Raw genomic sequence first — 20101 nt, 5'->3', positions numbered from 1 at the left:
TAACGATTACGCAGTAACGATTACGCAGTAACAATTACACAGTAACGATTATACAGTTACAATTAGACAGTTACGATGACACAGTTATAATTACACAGTTACGATTTCACAGTTACGATTATAAAGACTTAACTGCACTGATGAATCTTTCACAAAAAGAAAAGCAAATTCGGAAAAATTTCATTTCTTGTTTACTTAAATTGTGACTTATCTCCACGCACCCCCCAACCCTCTTCACAGAATCAAGGAGAATTCTACTTCCTGTTGTTCTCCATCATATTCATCTGCATCTGCGGCAGCAGAAAGAGCTTCTTATCTGCTCAGGGATCCTAAGCAGCATCTTCTCCATTGTTAAGAGCAGCTCACTGGTACACACGCAAAAAAAACATGCAAAATCAGCCCATGTACACAGCTTCAGAAGTTCAAATATACCCTATGTCTAATGGCTGATAACTTTAAGGAGATGTTCCTCTCTTCTGGTCTTTAGGAGAGCTCAGTGCAGGAAGAGGTGGAGATGATGGTGGAGAGTTTATTGGATGTGTTGTTGCAGACGCTACTGGCCATCATGAGTAAATCTCAGTCTCAGGAGGCGGTAAGAGGACAGCGCTGTCCACAGTGCACAGCTGAGATCACTGTTAGTAACTAACAAATCTGATTCTTCTACTCCTCCCTCTCCTCCATGCCTTCATCCCGCTATATTCTGCTCCACCTGCTTGGCAGCATTGCTACTGAGATCTTTTCTGTGTGTTCTCTCTATTTGGTCTTGTTTACAACTGGTATTAGCATCTGTCTCAAGTGATCCAATCATTGGTGGACATATTGCAAAAAATGAGGCCTCTATCTATCTATCTGTCTGTCTGTCCGTCCGTCCGTCCGTCATCTATCATCCCACATTTAAATTGTCTATGTGTTTGTCTTGTCCATTGTATCTCTCATACTTACTCGCTCTCTGACTCACACTAAATATGTCTTCATCCATCTTTGTCTTATGTCTCCTAAGTTTAGTCTGTTGTCTGTAACATATTGCAATATGCTGCTACTAGAACACAAACATACTTTGATGTACTGTATGAATTTTGATCCTTTGATAAACATTTTGCATGCTTTTCATCTTTTCATAAAAAGAACTGAAAAAAAAACTAGTATGTGTGTATACAGTATGTACTGTACTCACTGTATGTGTAGACAGTGGTCCCAAAAAGTATTTGAACACTTAAGCCACACTTAAAAATATATGAATGTATGGAAACCTGATCCTGTCTCGGAATAAAAAATAAAAGTGGTAATTCTGACTATTTATCTTGAGATTATATTTCACAATTTCGAAATATAAAGTCAGAATTAGGAAGTCACAATTGCAAGATTGGAAATTTCGATATAAAATCATGATTGCGAGATATAAACTCACAATTGCAACTTTATTTCTCACAACTGTGAAATATAAAGTCACAATTACGAGATATAAACTCACAATTGTGACTTTATATCTCATAATTATGAGAAATGAGGTCGACATTGTGAAATGTAAAGTTGTAATTAATTATGAGCAATAAAGTCGCAATTGCAAGATAGTAAGTCGCAATTGTGAGTTTATATCTTGAGAAATATAGAGTCACAATTACAAGTTATAAACTCACAATTTTTACTTCCTATCTGCAATTGGACATTTTAGGGTGCAATTGCGAGATAAAAACTTGCAAAATAGTTATACCATGCAATTTTGACTGTATATCTCTCAATTGTGTGCAATTGTGAGTTATTAATTCAGTAATTTGAGATATAAAGTCAATGAACTTTTTTTTATGTGTTTATTCCATGGCAGAATCAAGGCACCATATGAATGTCAAGTACTAAATACAAAATTTAAAATGTCAAGTGGCACCTGCAAACAAATTATGCTAAAGCTTTTCATTATAAACATATCTTTTGTTTTTCTTGAAAATTGTGTTTGTGCTAACTTTCTTTAAATTAAATGAACTTGGTTTAGTATTTTGTTATCTGCTGTAATGACATTCATACATTTTTGAAGAGTTTTTTAATATTTTTTTCATATTTAGACATGGTCTAATCAGACGTCTCATTCATTCCACTCCCCTTCTCCCTTTGGATGTGTTTGATTGGCTGTTTGATGAACAGATTTGTTGGCTCACAAAGACTTGCCTGCTTTCTGATTGGCAGGGGGAATACGTGTCTTGTCTGTTATCCCTTCTGCGACAAATGTCGGACATTCACTTTCAACACCTGCTAGACAACTTCCAGAGCAAAGAGGAGCTGAAGGTGAACTGTCTAATAAATTTCAGAAATCATGCACATGAATCCATGATTAACAATATTACTTAAGGTAATAGTTCACCCAAAAATGAAAATTCAGTCATTGTTTATTCACCCCTGTGTTGTTATAATATGACTTTCTTTATTTTTCTTAAAACAAAAGAAAACATTTTGTTCTCAGTGATGGCATACAATGGCAGTTTATGGTGACCACCTCTTCTAGCTTCAAAAGAACACAAAAGTATAATTCAGAAGTCTAATAAATTATTCCATGAGACTCATGATTGTTATGAAAGCATACAATAAGATTTGGTGAAACTGTTGATCTCCTGTGTGCGTTCATGATAGGATACGAGAGCAACAGTTCACGCAGCGCCCTCGCAACATTGGGGCGTTCAAGAGAAAACTTGTTTTGTTTATCTAAAAACAGATCCTCCACAGTGATAGTGACAACAGACCACAACACAGCTGCACACAGTTCAGAGAACAGAACTTCCTTAACGTGTCTGAATAGTTTGTAGTCGAAGAATTGATACATTTCTATGCCCAGCCTTATTTTTTTGAACGGAGTACTCGTAAATCAAACAGAAACATAGAGGAGGCTACAGGCAGCCACAGTCAAAATGTGTCCTAACCTGACAGCAAACGACACACGATAAAAGGCATATTTTCTATGGTAATCAGAGTTTTTGTCCAATCTAGCAGTGACGAGCGACGGTACATTCTATCGATCACTGGTTTTCTATTTTTGGCATCGCGCGGGTAAATCCGTCCACTGTGAACTGGCACCAGTCCAAAAACTTTCAAGAAAATAAGGCTGGGCATAGAAATGGAGATCAATGGAGATCAAGAGTCAGTGAATATTTTCACTAAATAATACATTAGATTTCGGTTTGTTTCTCACCAAACCTTATCGTATTGTTTCATAACAATCATGAGTCTCATGGAATAATTTATTAGACTTCTGAATTATACTTTTGTGTTCTTTTGAAGCTTGAAGAGGTGGTCACCATAAACTGCCACTGTATGACATCACTGAGCACAAAAAAATGGCTGAATTTTCATTTTTGGGTGAACTATCCCTTTAAACAATTTCAGAAATCTGGATTAAAAAGTGTATGACTTAATTAATCCCAAAATAATGCTATAAATTAAATAGTAATTAAATGAAGCTATAAAGAATATGCAAGGTCATTAAGATTTTTAACCTGTCTTTGTATCCCTCTTCATCTCTTTTAGGAGTTCTTACTGAAGATTTTCTGTGTGTTCAGAAACCTGATGAAGCTCAGTATATTTCCCAGAGACTGGAACGTCATGAGACTCTTGACCAGCAAGTGAGAATTGACCCCATCTTCATTTGGGAAACTCAAAAATCTCAAAACGTATCGTTTTGCTTTGTATAAAAGCGTATATACTGTAGATGATACAATGGATTTAACTGGAAATAAATAAATAAAAATTAGTTCCTGTACAGTAAAACTTCACTGCAGGTAATAAGTCTTGTTTTCAGAGAAATCAATCAAAATTGAATGAGGTTTATGCTTAAAACAAGAATAATAATAATTAAAAAAGAATAATAATAATAATAAAAACGTAATTCAAAGGGAGAAACAAGTGTGATTGTCCTTACCCTATTGGCAAATGTTTTTATTTGTTGTTTTTAAGTGTAAAGTTCATTGAATGTTGTTAGATTTCTCTGAAAAGTTTAATATATTACTAATTTATTAATGTAATTTTGCTTCCCAATTAAATTTATCTTGTTTTAAGAATGTTACATATTTGTTAATGAAAATCAATGGGGGAAAAAGTGATTAAGATTTATAAGACTTTTAGACCCACTTTATATTAGGTGTCTTTAACTACTATGCACTTAAGCGTTTAATACAAAGTATTTATAATGTACATATGTGTTGTTGCATTGTACTTAATTTTAAAGTACCTCCATTTAATTACATCTGTAGTTACACTGTTAACCTTACTCCTAAACCTAACCCTAAACCCTAAAACTAACCCCTAACCCTAACACTACCCCACTCCTAAACCTATCCGTACTTCAATGTCAGTAGCAGCAAATGTGATTTTTTTATATATATAATTTTGCAGAACAATGTGTAGTTACACAATAAATACATTGTATTGCATGTATTTTTAATGTTAGAACATAGTAGTTTTTTTTTGTTTTGTTTTTTGTTTTTTTGCATTGTATAAATACCATCAATTTTTGATACCACTTGCCAAAAATGTATATTTAATATTTATATTTGTTATTCTGATCACTCTCTATTGCAGTATCATTGTGAGCACAACTCAGTATCTGTCACCTGCTCTGCATAAGAGCTTCACGGATGCTGACTTTGATTTTAAGGTGTGTTGCCATGATGAACATCAAACACACACTTCACTTTGCTGTACCAAAGACTCACTGACATGCATTGTCACACAGTAAACATCTTTTTCAAACATGCACACATGTCTCTTTTTCTTAAGATCACACATTCGCATGTACACACATGTACCTCTGTGGCAGTGCTTTATGGGTCTGTTGTGGAGTCCTTCTTTTGGACACACTGGGTTCTCTCTAGTCTACTCCATAATGAAGCACCGCTCCCTGATCAAGACAGATGGTGCCACTAACCAGACTCTAGTTTAAATCTACTGAATTATTAATGAAAGTTATCTTTCAGAGAAAAACAGTATGGGATTGTAGGCTTTCATTGAAAATGGCTGCATGGCTCACCTACAGTACAGTATGTTGTCCTCATTTGAAATTATGAATTAGAAAATGGAATTATTATATCACAACATTATTGTGGCGGACGAGCATTGATAAGACAACATAAAATGTGGCTTTCGAAGTCAATACATTATTTATTTTCATATAAATGAACATAAGCCTATCATTGGCCTAGAAATCCATTTTGCAATTACATTCGCCAATCTGTCTAAAACAGATTTATTATAAGGCTTTTCTAAAGACAAGTTAATGTACACATGCATCAGACAGACACTTTTGGAGCATCTCACTTTGGTTGTGTCATAAACTCAGTGTTTTTAGTTTGCTTTATCAAGTTAAACGTAGTTTGAAACTTGTCTTGAGATCCCTGCATTCAGAATTGCACTCCGCACAGCTATGTTTGAAAACAAGATCATGTCCTCATCTTGTGCTGTCACTAGTGGCAAGCAAGTATGAGTGTGGTTTGTTGTCTGTATGGCTGCACGTTGCCTATACAGCTGGAGTTTTGCTTACTGCCTCCTGTTGAAAACAGGTGGAACTTCAAGCTTAAATTACTCAGATGGCAGAAATATTTCTTATTATGGTCCAGGGACATGATTATATGTGAAAAACATTAATGTTTATATATATATATATATATATATATATATATATAATCACCCTGAATTCATGTGTTAACTCGACAGCCCTAGTTTATATACTTTGACTTTGATTTAAAGGAAAAGTTCACCCAAAAATTTAAATTTTCATCTTACCATCATGTAATGCTTAACTTAAAAGCTTTTAAAAAGGACCCAAAAGTATCATAAAATTAGCCCATGTGACTCAACATACTTCCAACCTTCAGAAGACATACGATCTTAAATGCAAGTAATTATTCAGTGGCAACCTTGACGCATGTGAGCATTCATGAGTACGCACGTTTACATTAGAACTTGTGTTCTTTTTTTTGTTTTGTTTTTTGTGCTCATGAATGCGTAACGTACATATTACAAATGTTACAAAATTGTTACAAATTAACTAACGTTTTTTTTCTATCAGGTTTGGAATTCTTACTTTAGTCTGGCAGTGTTGTTTATCAACCAGCCCAGTCTACAGCTGGAGATGCTCACACCAGCCAAGAGGAAGAAGGTCTTTGACAAGTAAGACATGCTGATGCTTTTGCTCATGTAACGCTTTTAGAAAAAAAAAAAAAAACACACAACAAAAACACCAAATGACATAATTATTTACCATACTGATTAGATTGTTCCCTTTTCTACCTGAAGGTATATTCTAGGTTAAATACAACTTTAGATCTATCTGCAGCATCTATGGCAATGGAAGTCTATAGGGCAAAGTTTTGAAGTATAGAAATGTGAAAACAAAACTTTATTAAAACACTTTCATTTTCTATCTGAAATTGTGTATTATGTGAGCTGTAAAGTTGTCTAAACCAAGCTTTACTGGTTGGGACTACTTTTCTGGTTACCCTAATTCCATGTAAAAATGCTTCATAGATGTCCCTTCCTGGTATTTACATTTATCCATTTGGCAGATGCTTTTATCCAAAGCGACTTACAGTGCACTTATTACAGGGACAATACCCCCAGAGCAACCTGGAGTTAAGTGCCTTGCACAAGGACACAATGGTGGTGGCTCTGGGGATTGAACCAGCAATCACCAGAATTACCAGTTATGTGCTTTAGCCCACTATGTCACCACCACTCCATGGTATCCTTACATTGTGTGAAAGTTACCAGGTCTACTTGGTTTACATGGTCATGAGATGAAAAATTAGATATAACTTGGCACAGACAAGGATGGTAAGCTTTTTTATCATAGTGTGTTGAATACAACACGCAGCCTATTGGTAGTGCTTTATACTTGCCCCATAACTTCCATTGTAAGTACATTAGGAAATGTGCTCATGGTCATGCAGTTAAAAATTTGACAAGGATGGTAAGCAATTTTATCACAGCGTTTTGGATATACTGTTTCTTTAACATGTATTTTTGGTGCTATATACAGTACTTGCCACATAGACTTCCATTGTAAGTGCACTACTGTAAATGTGTTCATGATACATATTATAAGATGGAAAATTAAGGAAAACTTTGCACATACAAGGTTGGTAAGCAGTTCTATCACAGTGTGTTGAATATACTGTAACTTCAGCATTTATTTGTGGTGCTGTATACTTGCCCCATAAACTTCCATTTTAAGTGCATTACTATAAAGGTGTTTTTCCTCTGCTTTTATAAACCGAGGAATGAGTCAAAATTACTAAAATTCCATATATTCATTTAAATATGAAAAAAAAATAAGTTGGTTATCAGGAGGGAACCCCACTGTACATCACAGCAGTTTAATCTGAGTTATTGTAGGGAGGGTTGAGATTAACCCATGACTCATACTAGCCGCTGCACTCTTCAGACTGCATGCTACCTACTCATATTTCATCTTTTCCAGCTAGCTTTTCCTTCTTTTAATGTTAGCAAAGAGATCTGCATCTCATGATTAATACATACCTGTTCCTTCATTTATTAGTCAGGTACTTAAAGCAAAGCACAAAGACCCCATATGATTTCTCAAACAAATTATTAGATACGAAAATGCATGCAAGACATACAGCACGGCATGCAAGATAGATGATCACCCTGTGAGTAAGTTTGGGAGGGCTGATTCCTCCACCGTCTTCCTTCTTTTAAATGGAGCCTGTAATTCTGTTTTGAGTCTAGCATGTTTAAAACATGCTGTTTGTTTCAGAGATCAATGCCTATGCCAGCCTGTGCGTTAGTTTGTGCATCAGTTCTTGCATGGGTTTAGAAGAGATTTAGGTTGTATGCGGTGTCTGATTGTTCTATTGTTTGCTTTACCTGTTCTCCCAGGTATGGTGATATGAGAGTAATGATGGCTTACGAGCTATTTAGCATGTGGCAGAATTTGGGTAAGTGTCTTGATTTTCTCTCTCTCTCTCTCTCTCTCTCTCTTCTGTTTGATTTTCTGCATTGCTCTGCATGTCCACATTGAAACACACACATTCGCTATTCACCAGAAAAGTAAAACTGACCTCTAGAGGTGAAAGAGAATACTTTGTTGAGCACTGTTGTTAGGAAATTAACCACAGCTGAAACAGACCACATGTCATTCATTTGTTTAAATGCTGGCTGCTCATGTTTGAAATTGCTAAACATGATGTTGTTCTGCTTGATTTGAATGCAGGTGAGAATAAGATCCACTTCATACCAGGAATGATCGGGCCATTCTTGGGTGTGACGCTTGTACCACAGAATGAAGTGCGAAATATAATGATCCCCATCTTTCACGATATGATGGACTGGGAACAGCGAAAGAATGGCAACTTTAAACAGGTCCAAACATGGTCTTATGTATCTTCATCTGTTTGTCTGCCATTTCTTGGCCTTTTTATGTCTCTTTAACTTGTTCGAACACCAATGCTTTATTTCTTGACCATGCTTTATTTCTACTCTAAATGCAACCATAAATGATAGTAAATAAAAACATTTATTATATATTATTTAATAGTTATTTGTCTGATGTCTGTTAAAATGTACATTGATAAAGCCACAATGCTTTATTTCAAAATAAGATATTTTTTTATTTTTTTATTTTTCCCTTTTCTCCCCAATTTGGAATGCCCAATTCCCACTACTTAGTAGGTCCTCATGGTGGCGTGGTGGCGTGGTTACTCACCTCAATCCGAGTGGTGGAGGACAAGTCTCAGTTGCCTCCACTTCTGAGACCGTCGATCCACACATCTTATCACGTGGCTCGTCGTGCATGACACCACGGAGACTCACAGCATGTGGAAGCTCATGCTACTCTCCGCGATCCACACATAACTTACCATGCGCCACACTGAGAGCGAGAACTACTAAACGCGACCATGAGGAGGTTACCTCATGTGACTCTACCCTCCCTAGCAACCGGGCCAATTTGGTTGCTTAGGAGACCTGGCTCCTAAGTCACTCAGCACACCCTGGATTCGAACTCGCGACTCCAGAGTGGTAGTCAGTGTCAATGCTCGCTGAGCTACCCCTTTTTTAAGCAAAAATGTGTGATATTACACTCATAGATTGATTTAGCAGCATCCAATCTAATAATAATCCAATCTGCTGTCATTTGGGTGGCAACAAATGACAAAATCCTTTATAAAAATATCAGAAAAAAGTGATGTCCATTGGAATGGACACTGGGTCTGAATGTACTAAATCAGTTCCATTCAGTGTCATCTATTCCTGTAACTGTGCTGAATTAAATTCATGTTAATGTTGTAGGTGGAGGCAGAACTGATTGACAAACTGGACAGTCTGGTGTCAGAAGGCAAAGGAGATGAGAATTACAGAGAACTCTTCAGTTTGCTGTAAGTCCACACACATGCTCTCTCTGGTCCCCTTCCTGTTTGAGTGCTCTTGTCTCAAAGCACTCATAACCTGAGTATCTCTGCTTTGCCTTGTGCTGCGGGATAATTAGAACTCAGCTCTTTGGGCCGTACCCCAGGTAAGAGAAAACTAACCCTGTTCAACCAATCAGATGCCACTAAAAACAGCCGACAGTCTATGTTCCATTAGAAGGCACTTTTACTTTCAGCCCATGCCATTTCTTTATATAACTGTGTATTTTTTGTGTTTAGTCTGTTGGAGAAGATTGAGCAGGAGACCTGGAGGGAGACGGGCATCTCCTTCGTCACATCTGTCACACGCCTCATGGAACGACTGCTGGACTACAGGTAATCTATGGATAAGTTTACACTATGTGCCTTTAGGGAACTTCAAGTCTCACTTATCCAGACTTTTTGCCTTGTTCGCATAGCACCACCCTGGTAACCATCCACAATACTTTAGCACCAAATTTCTTGTCTTTTGTGTTGGCAGGGACTGTATGAAAGGTGATGAGACAGAAAATAAGAAAATAGGTTGTACTGTCAACCTGCTGGTGAGCCTTAAGATTAATTTGATCCCCTGTGAACTTAACAAATATGCTTAAGTGTCATATGTAATGTTTGGCTATACTAACCTGGTGATCTTTTATTATGTTAGAATTTCTACAAATCTGAGATAAATAAGGAAGAGATGTATATCCGATACATTCACAAGCTGTGTGACATGCACCTGCAGGCTGAAAACTACACAGGTGAGACATGACATAAATCATAGATTATTGAAGCTGCTTGCACACCAAACCTATAATTTTTTGTACATAGTAGATCACCACCTAATACTCTTAAAGACAATTAATTTACATTGGCATTTAATCGTTTAGCAGATGCTATTCAAAGTGACTTGTATCCAAGGTATACTGATCAGTATATGTATACCTCGTAGACAGTGTTGGGAGGGTTACTTTTGAAATGTATTCCACTACAGATTACAGAATACATGCTGTAAAATGTAATTTGTAATGTATTCCATTAGATTACTCAAGGTCAGTAACATATTCTAAATACTTTGGATTACTTCTTCAGCACTGGTAGATTTTTTCACTTGTTTTGACTATAAAAACTCTGCCAGTACAGTAAGACAAAATACACATGTTAAAAATACATTCTCTGAAAAACCGAAATATCTTATGCAGTGTTGTTTCTAAAACAAGATTAATCAAACTGATCTTGTTTTAAAGATTTTTAGATATTTTTACAGGAAAACAATACAAAAATTATTATCAAGAATATGATTTTTGCCCTAATATCAAAGGTCTTACTAGAAAAAAAGAAATTATGAACCAGCGTGAATTTTCTTGATAAAAATATATGATCGTGTCTGGTAACGTGCATGTAAAATGGCTAGAAATAGCATTTTAGCTTAGCATAAAACTGCCAATTTACACAAGGTTTATTTCTATTTCTTCTGCTCCAAACTTACTTCAAACTTACTTCTCTGTCTGCTCGTATGAATGTAACACATCATAAGAAAGTGTTTCACCGCTGTTCAAATGCACTTTGGATCGCATCATATACATTTTTCCATCTAAAAGGACAAACTATTAAATGAAACAAATGACAATAAAATGCAAAGTAATCTCTTCAGTAATCAAAATACTTTTTGAATGTAACTGTATTCTAATTACCAATGATTTAAATTATAACTGTATTGGAATACAGTTACTTATATTTTGTATTTTAAATATGTAATCCCATTACATGTATTTCATTACTCCCCAACCCTGCTCGTGGATTAAACCCATGATCTTGGTGTTGCTAGAGCCATACTTTATCAGTTGAGTTAAGAGGAAGAATATTATACAAGAGTAATTAAGCTATACTAACAGTTTGGTTTTACAGAGGCGGCGTTTACTCTACTGCTGTACTGGGAGCTCTTACACTGGGAGGAAAGACCACTGCGAGAATTCCTGCACTATCCTGCACAAAGTGAATGGCATCGCAAAGAGGGTCTCTGTCGTAAGGTCATCCATTACTTCAACAAGGGAAAGGTAGGCTTCATACGCGTTACAGCACATACAACTACATACATCATGTATGGGGGACTTTTAAGAAATGTTGATGGGGCTAGGTAGCAGATTTTTTGTTTTTGTTTTTTGCATTTAAGCATTGTCAAACAAGACCCACTTACTCTGCTTAATGCTGAATTAGATTTTTATTGCACAACATGTTTTCCAGTGTTTCCACAAATTTAAGGCTTGATTGTGATGTAATTTTATCACTGATAATTGCATAAAATTTATATGATTTCCACATAATTGTAATTTATAGACACGATTAATACGTTTTGGATTAAAATGTGAAAATCTAACATTGATTTCCATTGATAGAAAGTTCAGTATTCAAAATGAAACCAGCGGTGATGATGTCATGGTAATACTTTCATATCGATCTGCGATTGGTCAATTTCTTGCATTTATTTGTGTTCTGAATTGTGATTGGTCTCTGTTTCTTTCATCTATTTAACTATTTGTACCCATCTTTAATTTTTTATAAAAAATACAAATGTAAAGTGAGAATTCATGATTGAAAGGATCCACGTCTTGAAATAAAAAACAAAATTTTATAAAAAAAAAGTAAATAAAAAAAATAAATAAAAAATGGAGGCCATTTACTTTGCTAAATGTTGACTGTAAGATTTTTTTAACAATATATGTGGATTCTAGTACACACCTTACAGTAAACAAATCTCAAGCTGAGTGTCATGACAATGGCGGCTGAGATGCAAAATTTCTGTAAGAAATAAGCTTAAATTCTTTTGCTCTTTTGAAAGCATTAGTGTTTCCTTCTGGAAATGCAAATTTAGTTCTAAATGCATGTCAAACCTGCTTTTATGTTTTCTCAGTGTTGGGAGTATGGCATCCCACTGTGCCGAGAACTAGCTTTCCAGTATGAGTCCCTTTATGATTATCAGAGCCTCAGCTGGATACGGGTCAGTGCATTTTATATGATATTCTTTTTCATGTGAATTTATGAATAGAGATTGCATAACAACACTTTCAGTGGACCACATTGCTGTTGTGTATTATTATGCTGAGGAGGCGGCCAATCTTGTCTATTTCTTTCAATGCAGAAAATGGAGGCAGCGTATTATGACAACATTATGGAACAGCAACGACTAGAGCCAGAGTTTTTCAGGGTGGGCTTTTATGGGCGGAAATTCCCCTTCTTCCTCAGGGTAAACACATTTCAAAACCTTTACACACTGGTAATATTAGGTTATCTGCTCTGTTTCTTTGTCAGAAACTGTAATATTAAATTTAGGGACATACAATATATATATAAATAAATTTTCTATAAGGAAAATAAAGCAACATACTACAAAAAAACTGCAGGCCATTTACTCTGCCTAATGCTGACTATATTTTTATAAATAATTGTAATTTGTTTTTATTTATTTTTTTATCATTTACATTTGTAAATGTTTTGTCAGGTAACCTAGAACATTTTATTCATATGGTAACATCTAAATTAACTGGTTGTATTCAATACAAAAATATCATTTTATATGACTAAATAAACCTGATTATATTGGGTTACACCAACAAAAGAAATAGATCCTTAAGGTAATAACTGGATGTTTTCACTTTTTACATTGTACTCACCCCTCTATCTTTCTCTCCACACAGAATAAGGAGTTTGTTTGCCGGGGACATGACTACGAAAGGCTTGAAGCTTTTCAGCAAAGAATGCTGGGTGAATTTCCACAAGCTATTGCCATGCAGCACCCTAATCAACCAGATGAGGGAATTTTGCAGGGTGAAGCCCAGTGTATCCTTCACCATAACAAGCAATTTACTTGATTGTTGGGGCTTTGGAGGGAAAGGGGATAGTGAAATGGCTTTTTTGAGTTTCAAATGAGGCTGAGTGAATTTTCAGGTCACAGAATTTGCAATACTTCAACACCAATAAATGTTCATATTATCATCCAGCAGGATACATGCACAGTAAGTAATATAAAAAAGTTTGAAGGTTTTTTTTTTCCGAAGTAGATTGTTTTACAAATGCTGAAGCCACTTTGGACAGTACAGAATAAGTTTGTGGGTTAAGTTTGAATACTTAAAAATTTGCTCTAAAAATGGCATTTTATGCCTTTGTATCCTTTTTAAAAGAGCGTTCACCCAAAAGTTAAAATCACTTACTCTCATAACATGTACATTTTTTTTTTTTTTTTTTTTTTTTTTGTCCTTAGAACACAATTGATATTTTGTTTTACAGCAAAAATTTTGGTGGACTATGGCTGTCAAGTCCCAAAAAAAAAAAAAAAAACATAAAAGTGGTACATGCTATTCCTTTTAAAGTACTTTTGTTCAATATATTATAGTGTTGTTTTCTTTAATGTAAGGCTCTATAGACTTACAGATCTATGCAGTTACTCCAGTGTCTGAAAATGTAGATGTGCTGCAGATGGATCGTGTACCTGACCGCATCAAAAGCTTCTACAGAGTCAATAATGTCAAACGATTCCGTTATGACCGACCCTTTCACAAAGGACCAAAAGACAGGGAAAATGAATTTAAGGTGAACATATTTAAAAATACTGGAAAGAAATTACATGTACGTATATGTTTGAAAGGAACACTATTTGGTGTATTAATTTTGCATCTGATGTAAGCTGAAGTTGTGTCATGTTGGCATTTTTTTCAGAGTCTCTGGGTTGAGCGGACCACACTTATCCTCACCCACCCTCTGCCTGGAATCTCCCGCTGGTTTGAAGTTGAAAAGCGAGAGCTGGTGGGTGATTCATCTCTGTAGCTTCACAATCATCCAAATAATCCTTAACATGTCACAACTGTGAAGAGGGAGCCGTTTTGTAGATGATTAACATGGAATGTTCTATCGCTGTAGCTTAAAGCTATCCAAAACATTTCTAAATATTTGGCAGGCCTCCTTGTTGTACAACTACCTAACTAGAAAAACACTTCATTTACTTTAATCAAGGTAAAAACAAAATGTGCTTCATGTGGTAACATCTAAATTAGATAGTTGTATTCAAGTCAAAAATATTATTTAATACAAATGAATAAACCTGACTTCATTAGGTTAGACCAAGATAAATCTTTTTTGCACATCCCTAGTGTTTACATTACTATATGTATGTCATGTATTATTTAGATTGAAGTAAGTCCACTGGAGAATGCCATTTATGTGGTGGAGAATAAGAACCAGGAGCTTCGCACCCTGATCAGCCAGTACCAGCACAAGCAGCTTCATGGAAATATTAACTTGCTCAGCATGTGCCTCAATGGAGTGATTGATGCAGCAGTCAATGGGGGCATTGCCAGATATCAGGAAGTGAGTGACATAATTTATGTCCTAGTTGGTGAACATGAAATCAAAATGGACCCTACTTACTTTAACACATGTCTTAATGTGAATGATGCATTGTCACCTTAATCGTTCATCGAAATGTAGGTACTTGTTCCTTGACGGCTGATGTCACCTAGGCAGTGCAGGCTGTTTGTTAATGCTAACCAATAGCTAAATAGCTACTTAGGCATTTTCCACCACAATCAGCTGCATCAGATCTGGCTCTATTCTTGTATGGAATGCCCAGTTGTTATGATCCAATCAATTCCCAATGGATAAAATCAAGTCCCACCCTACAGTTTCTCATTGTATATCATGTTTCACTTGGAAATATAAGGGCTACAAATGCCATTTCATGTTGACTTTAAAGATCAATTAACCATGAATTACACAGTCACTTTAAAAACTTCTAAATTTAATTTTGGGGGGTTGAAAAGAACATTGTTTCACCTGACAGACAAGTTTATTATTCTTTAGAAATCTCACACTAAGAGCACTGCTATTAGCATGTTTGTTTTGAAGGCATCTCTTAAAAGTTGGCAGGCCTTTTTGGTACCCAACTGATTGAACATCAAACGTTCAGTTACATTCAAAAGAATAGTTTCATTGTTAGTCATTGACTGTGTTTCTATGCTTGATGTTGTGCAGGCATTCTTTGATAAAGAGTACATTAGCAGCCACCCAGAAGATACAGAGAAGATCACCCAACTCAAGGACCTGATGCAAGACCAGGTTAACACAGCTAAAACATCTTCATTTTAACAGCCAGCGATTTGTTTCAGATTTTTAAATTTGAGGCGTTTTCCTTAATTATTAAATATTCCCTTAGGTTCACATCCTGGGCATGGGCCTGGCCGTCCATGAGAAACTGGTGCACCCGGAAATGCGTCCGCTGCACAAGAAACTCATCGATCAGTTCCAGATGATGAGGAGTAGTCTATGTCATGTGAGAGCTCACATCTGTTTCTTACGAATTTTTGAACTTTCTGCTCAAAAAGCTTTCTGCTATCATGGCTTTTTTTCATGATAAATGGTGTAATATATTCTGCCTCATTTCTTGCACATATTCTGCATTCATTTTTGTAACATGTACTTTATAAGTTGATCTTATAAAGTATTTTTGGTAGTGATGCAGACAGTGTGTATATTCAGAGTAGTGTTTTTATGTGGCCCTACAGGGCTTGCCCGGTTTAGAGAAACTGAGTCCAGCCTGCTCAGGGGCCAGTACACCACGCGGCATCCTCGCTACTCACAATCCCATGAGTCCTGAGAGTATTAAACTCATGCATCGTCACAGGTCAGTACACCTTTATAGACACGTCTATGCATGCGCACAGTTTTATATATTGTGTAGGATATATAAAAACACCGCTGTGAACTTGTGAACAAGCATATGAGAAAAAGAACAAACATATTCACACATTTATGTCACATATATGTGAATTAATGTACAAAGAACCAGATCAAATTCATGTAGTGCCAATGTAAACTGAGTCTACATCCTTTCATGTAATTATGTTGAAAAAGTGAAATATGTTAACATTGCATATAATTGTTTATGACACTTCTCAAGATTTAACTCCAACATGGGTTGCCAAACAGGAATCAGAATTTCATTCTGGATTTTCAGGTTTCAATCTATATTTTCAGATTTGCATTCTATATATTCAGGTTTCAATCTATATATTCTATTTTCATTCTACATATTCAGAATTCCAGTTTTCAATCTATATAAACTACCGGTCAAAAGTTTTGAAACACTTACTCATTCTTTATTATAATTTTTTTCTTCACATTTTAGAATAATAGTAAAGTCATTAAAACTATGGAATAACATAAATGGAACTATGGGAATTATGTTGTGACTAAACAAAATCCAAAATAAATCATAACTGTGTTATATTTGAGCATCTTCAAAGTAGTCACCCTTTGTCTAGAATTTGCAGACATGTACTCTTGACATTTTCTCAACCAACTTCTTGAGGTATCACCCTGGGATGCTTTTTAAACAGTATTGAAGGAGTTCCCATCTGTGTTGGGCACTTATTGGCTGCTTTTCTTTATTATTTGGTCCAAGTCAAAATTAAATTTTAGTTTTATAATGAAATAAATTAATATGGTGGCACAATTATATTTTTGCCTACAAAACTAATTTCAAACATTTAAGCATACGCCTTCAGATCAAAAGATTTTTAAGATCATGAGAAACATTTCAGTCAAGTGTTTCAAAACTTTTGACTGGTAGTGTATTTAGATTTTTTAAAATATATTTTCAGGTTTCCATCTATATATATTCAGATTTTCATTCCACATATTTAGGTTTTCAATCTATATATTGTGATTTAATTCATGAATTCGGGTTTCAAGCTATATATTAAGATTTTAATTCAATATATTCCGATTTTCATTCTACAAATTCTGAATTTCATTTTGTTTATTCAGTTTTTCATTTTAATATTCTCAGATTTTCATTTGATATTCTGTCAGGTTTTCATTCCATATGTATTCAGTTTCAGTATTCATATCCTGTTTGGCACCACACATATCACATTGCAATACATTTGTATAGTCTGTGTGTGTTGTGCACACATGTATGTGGGTTAAAGAGAGAGATGTCCTGCTCTCTGTAGATGATGCCCGTTCTTTCTCCTCACAAACACTCCTTGACCGTTTATTCCCCCAAAACACACATAAACACTCATGAATCCATCCTGAACACACAAGCTTCGGCTCCACCATGTTTCTCTCATGCTCTCTCTCTCTCTCTCTCTCTCTCTCTCTCTCTCTCTCTCTCTCTCCCTGCTGTCCCTTCCCTCATAAATGGTTCACATTTTTTATGTGTGCATGCTTTTATACACCTCTTTCTTGCTCATACTCTCACTCTCTCTCTCTCTCTTCCCAATGTTCTTTTGTTCATACTTGCATGACTGTCTACCACACTACCACTCTCTCTCCTTTTTTCCATTTTTGTGCAACCTTGCATGCTCCACCACACTGCTCTTCCTGTTTAAACACCTCCAACTCTGCGATTCTTTGCCTCTTTTCCCATTATCTTCCCCTATTTTCCCTGCATTGCTTCATCCTTCTCCTCCCCCGTCTGTCTGTCTCTCTCTCTGTAGTCCTCTGAATTTGTTGGGCTCTGTCCGCCACTCCTCCTCTTCTCTCTCCTCTCACACCTCCAGCGAGACAGGGAATCTGCTCATCCTGACCGACAGCGTGATGGAGCACCCGGAGGACCTCTACCGCATGCAGGTGGGCAGGGTTTTGAGGGTTACTTTTAAAATGTATTCCACTACAGATTACAAAATACATGCTGTAAAATTTTATTTGTAATTTATTCTGTTAGATTACTCAAGGTATGTAATCTAAAATAAAGATCTAAATACTTTGGATTACTACTTTATCATTTTTTTTCATGCAATTACAAAGAATGAGGAATGGAGCTTTCAAGCTTAAAAAGAAGGTGAAAGTGCCATAAAAGTATCATAAAAGTAGTCCATATAAATCATGTATACATATACAGTGACAAGAAAAAGTATGTGAACCCTTTAGAATTAGCTGGCTTCTTCATTAATTGGTTATAAAACGTGATCTCATCTTCAATAAAGTATAGACAAAGCACAATGTGCTTAAGCTAACAACACACAAACAATTATAATCTTTCCTGTATTTATTTAACACTAATTAGTTCACAAATGAGCCACTTATCTCATGAACATACCAAGGAAAGCTAGGGTTATTCCAGTGAATAACAGTGTACATTTTGCACTTTTTACACAAAACTTGCATATTTTTTTTCTTTTTATTTTTGTGATTCTCTTGAATGTGATATCTCACAGATTCACTGTTCTCATTTGAAATTAAGAAATGTTTCTTAGCTTTGTTCATGCCAAAAATTCTGTCAAAGTAGCTTTCTTTTTCTTTTTTTTCTTTTTTTTTACATTTTAGCATTATCAATTAAGAGCAGATCAAGCTTACAAGGTGGAACATTTGCCACTTCATTTGACATATAAATCACACATCTTAATTGGCTAAATTGATATTGAATTGACCAAAAGCGTGTTACCAATGTTTTAAAGCACTGTTTTACCATGTGCATTATTTCAGCCCAGTCCATCATCATCCAGTTTGAGCTCGACGCATTCGGCTCCATCTCAGATAACCAACTCAGGGCACAGCAGCATCAGAGGTGAACGCCAATAAACCTTTCACAATAACCCAGGGTGTTTTTCAAGCCAATGTTCTGAAAGTAATAATAAATCATAATTTGAACATTAAGTTAAGCTTTAATTCCTCTTCAGTTGGCTCCCCGTCATTACCGGACAGATATAGACACAACCGAGAGATGTTGATGCTTCTCCCACCACACAGGGACCGTCCCAGCAGTGCCTTGTACCCCAACATGACTGAGAACGGACAGGTGTGTCCACCATAAGAAACAGCTAATTAGTGGCTTATAAATCTAGAAAATGACATCAGTAATGTCATCTGTAAGGATGCCCATGTTCATTTTTTATTTTTATTTTTTTAACCACCAGCCTGCTAACCATCAGAAGGCTCTGTACCATCAGGTCATTGGTCCTTGCAAACCCTGCAGTGACCCCAATCTCTCTGTGGCTGATAAAGGTATGACTGGGTGTGTATGATTCTCTAAACAAACTGTACTCATCTATTTTTCCACAATCCCATCTGCCCAGTCAGAGATCACAATACAGTTTCAGTTAACTCTTTGAGGATCCCTCAAGGCTATATTTATCCTTTATGTTCTGTTGAGATTGACTTTACAGTCTTAATGTTTGGGTTCCAGGAGTACTCAATGATTTCTTTGTAAATTGAATAATTGTAACTTCAAAATTATTCTTTTCATATATATCCCTTACCTAATCAAACCTCATTTGACAGATACTATTGATGCTTTAATACTTTGATGTATTACTATAATGCTTGCAGAGACGAGAAATGAGAAGGACTGGATCTATATGCCAGCTTCTTTAATGAAAACTCCAAAATAACCATAAGAACTAGTAACACAAGAGAACTAAACAAACCATTACAGCTGTCAAAGGATAAGAACTGGCAAAGACAGGGAGAACAGGAGGGCATATATATATATATATACACACAATAGTGATGTGCCCGAAGCCGAATACCTTGTTCGGAAATGCAGGAATAATGACATAAAAACGAACAACATAATAAAATAAGCCTCGAGTGTATTGGGAGTTATAAACACAAGAACCAATGAAAAAAGACAAGGAAAAGAACTACAAAACCCAAAATGCAACCAAACATAGAAAGAGAACACTGAGCATACATGGCGGCCCTTGGTGGTCGCCGGGGAACCC

At 35.8% G+C, this 20101-nt stretch overlaps 1 protein-coding gene across 9 annotated transcripts in view; it reads left to right on the top strand.

The window, feature by feature from the left end:
* Nucleotides 1–20101, top strand: part of LOC127438187 (dedicator of cytokinesis protein 3-like) — a 278795-nt gene that overhangs the window by 249345 nt on the left and 9349 nt on the right. For 3 of the 9 annotated variants that reach the window (XM_051693555.1, XM_051693561.1, XM_051693562.1), the window contains 27 exons: nt 241–368; nt 488–634; nt 2179–2277; nt 3511–3605; nt 4561–4636; nt 6047–6147; nt 7876–7934; nt 8210–8358; nt 9286–9371; nt 9482–9508; nt 9642–9737; nt 9883–9943; nt 10048–10141; nt 11289–11437; nt 12292–12378; nt 12520–12624; nt 13076–13217; nt 13801–13967; nt 14094–14180; nt 14562–14741; nt 15405–15488; nt 15586–15702; nt 15914–16053; nt 17876–18008; nt 18864–18945; nt 19058–19176; nt 19295–19382. In XM_051693555.1, the coding sequence (XP_051549515.1) occupies nt 241–368; nt 488–634; nt 2179–2277; nt 3511–3605; nt 4561–4636; nt 6047–6147; nt 7876–7934; nt 8210–8358; nt 9286–9371; nt 9482–9508; nt 9642–9737; nt 9883–9943; nt 10048–10141; nt 11289–11437; nt 12292–12378; nt 12520–12624; nt 13076–13217; nt 13801–13967; nt 14094–14180; nt 14562–14741; nt 15405–15488; nt 15586–15702; nt 15914–16053; nt 17876–18008; nt 18864–18945; nt 19058–19176; nt 19295–19382 (2898 nt within the window). Of the gene's footprint in view, nt 1–240; nt 369–487; nt 635–2178; nt 2278–3510; nt 3606–4560; nt 4637–6046; nt 6148–7875; nt 7935–8209; nt 8359–9285; nt 9372–9481; nt 9509–9641; nt 9738–9882; nt 9944–10047; nt 10142–11288; nt 11438–12291; nt 12379–12519; nt 12625–13075; nt 13218–13800; nt 13968–14093; nt 14181–14561; nt 14742–15404; nt 15489–15585; nt 15703–15913; nt 16054–17875; nt 18009–18863; nt 18946–19057; nt 19177–19294; nt 19393–20101 lie in introns of all 9 variants that reach the window. The other 6 variants (XR_007896670.1, XR_007896671.1, XM_051693558.1 and 3 more) reach the window with 5 other exon arrangements.

The sequence above is a fragment of the Myxocyprinus asiaticus genome, chromosome 49 (assembly GCF_019703515.2).
Source record: "Myxocyprinus asiaticus isolate MX2 ecotype Aquarium Trade chromosome 49, UBuf_Myxa_2, whole genome shotgun sequence".
Lineage (NCBI taxonomy): Eukaryota > Metazoa > Chordata > Actinopteri > Cypriniformes > Catostomidae > Myxocyprinus > Myxocyprinus asiaticus.
The sequence above is the reverse complement of the archived record's forward strand: the minus strand, read 5'-3'. Positions and strand labels throughout refer to the sequence as shown.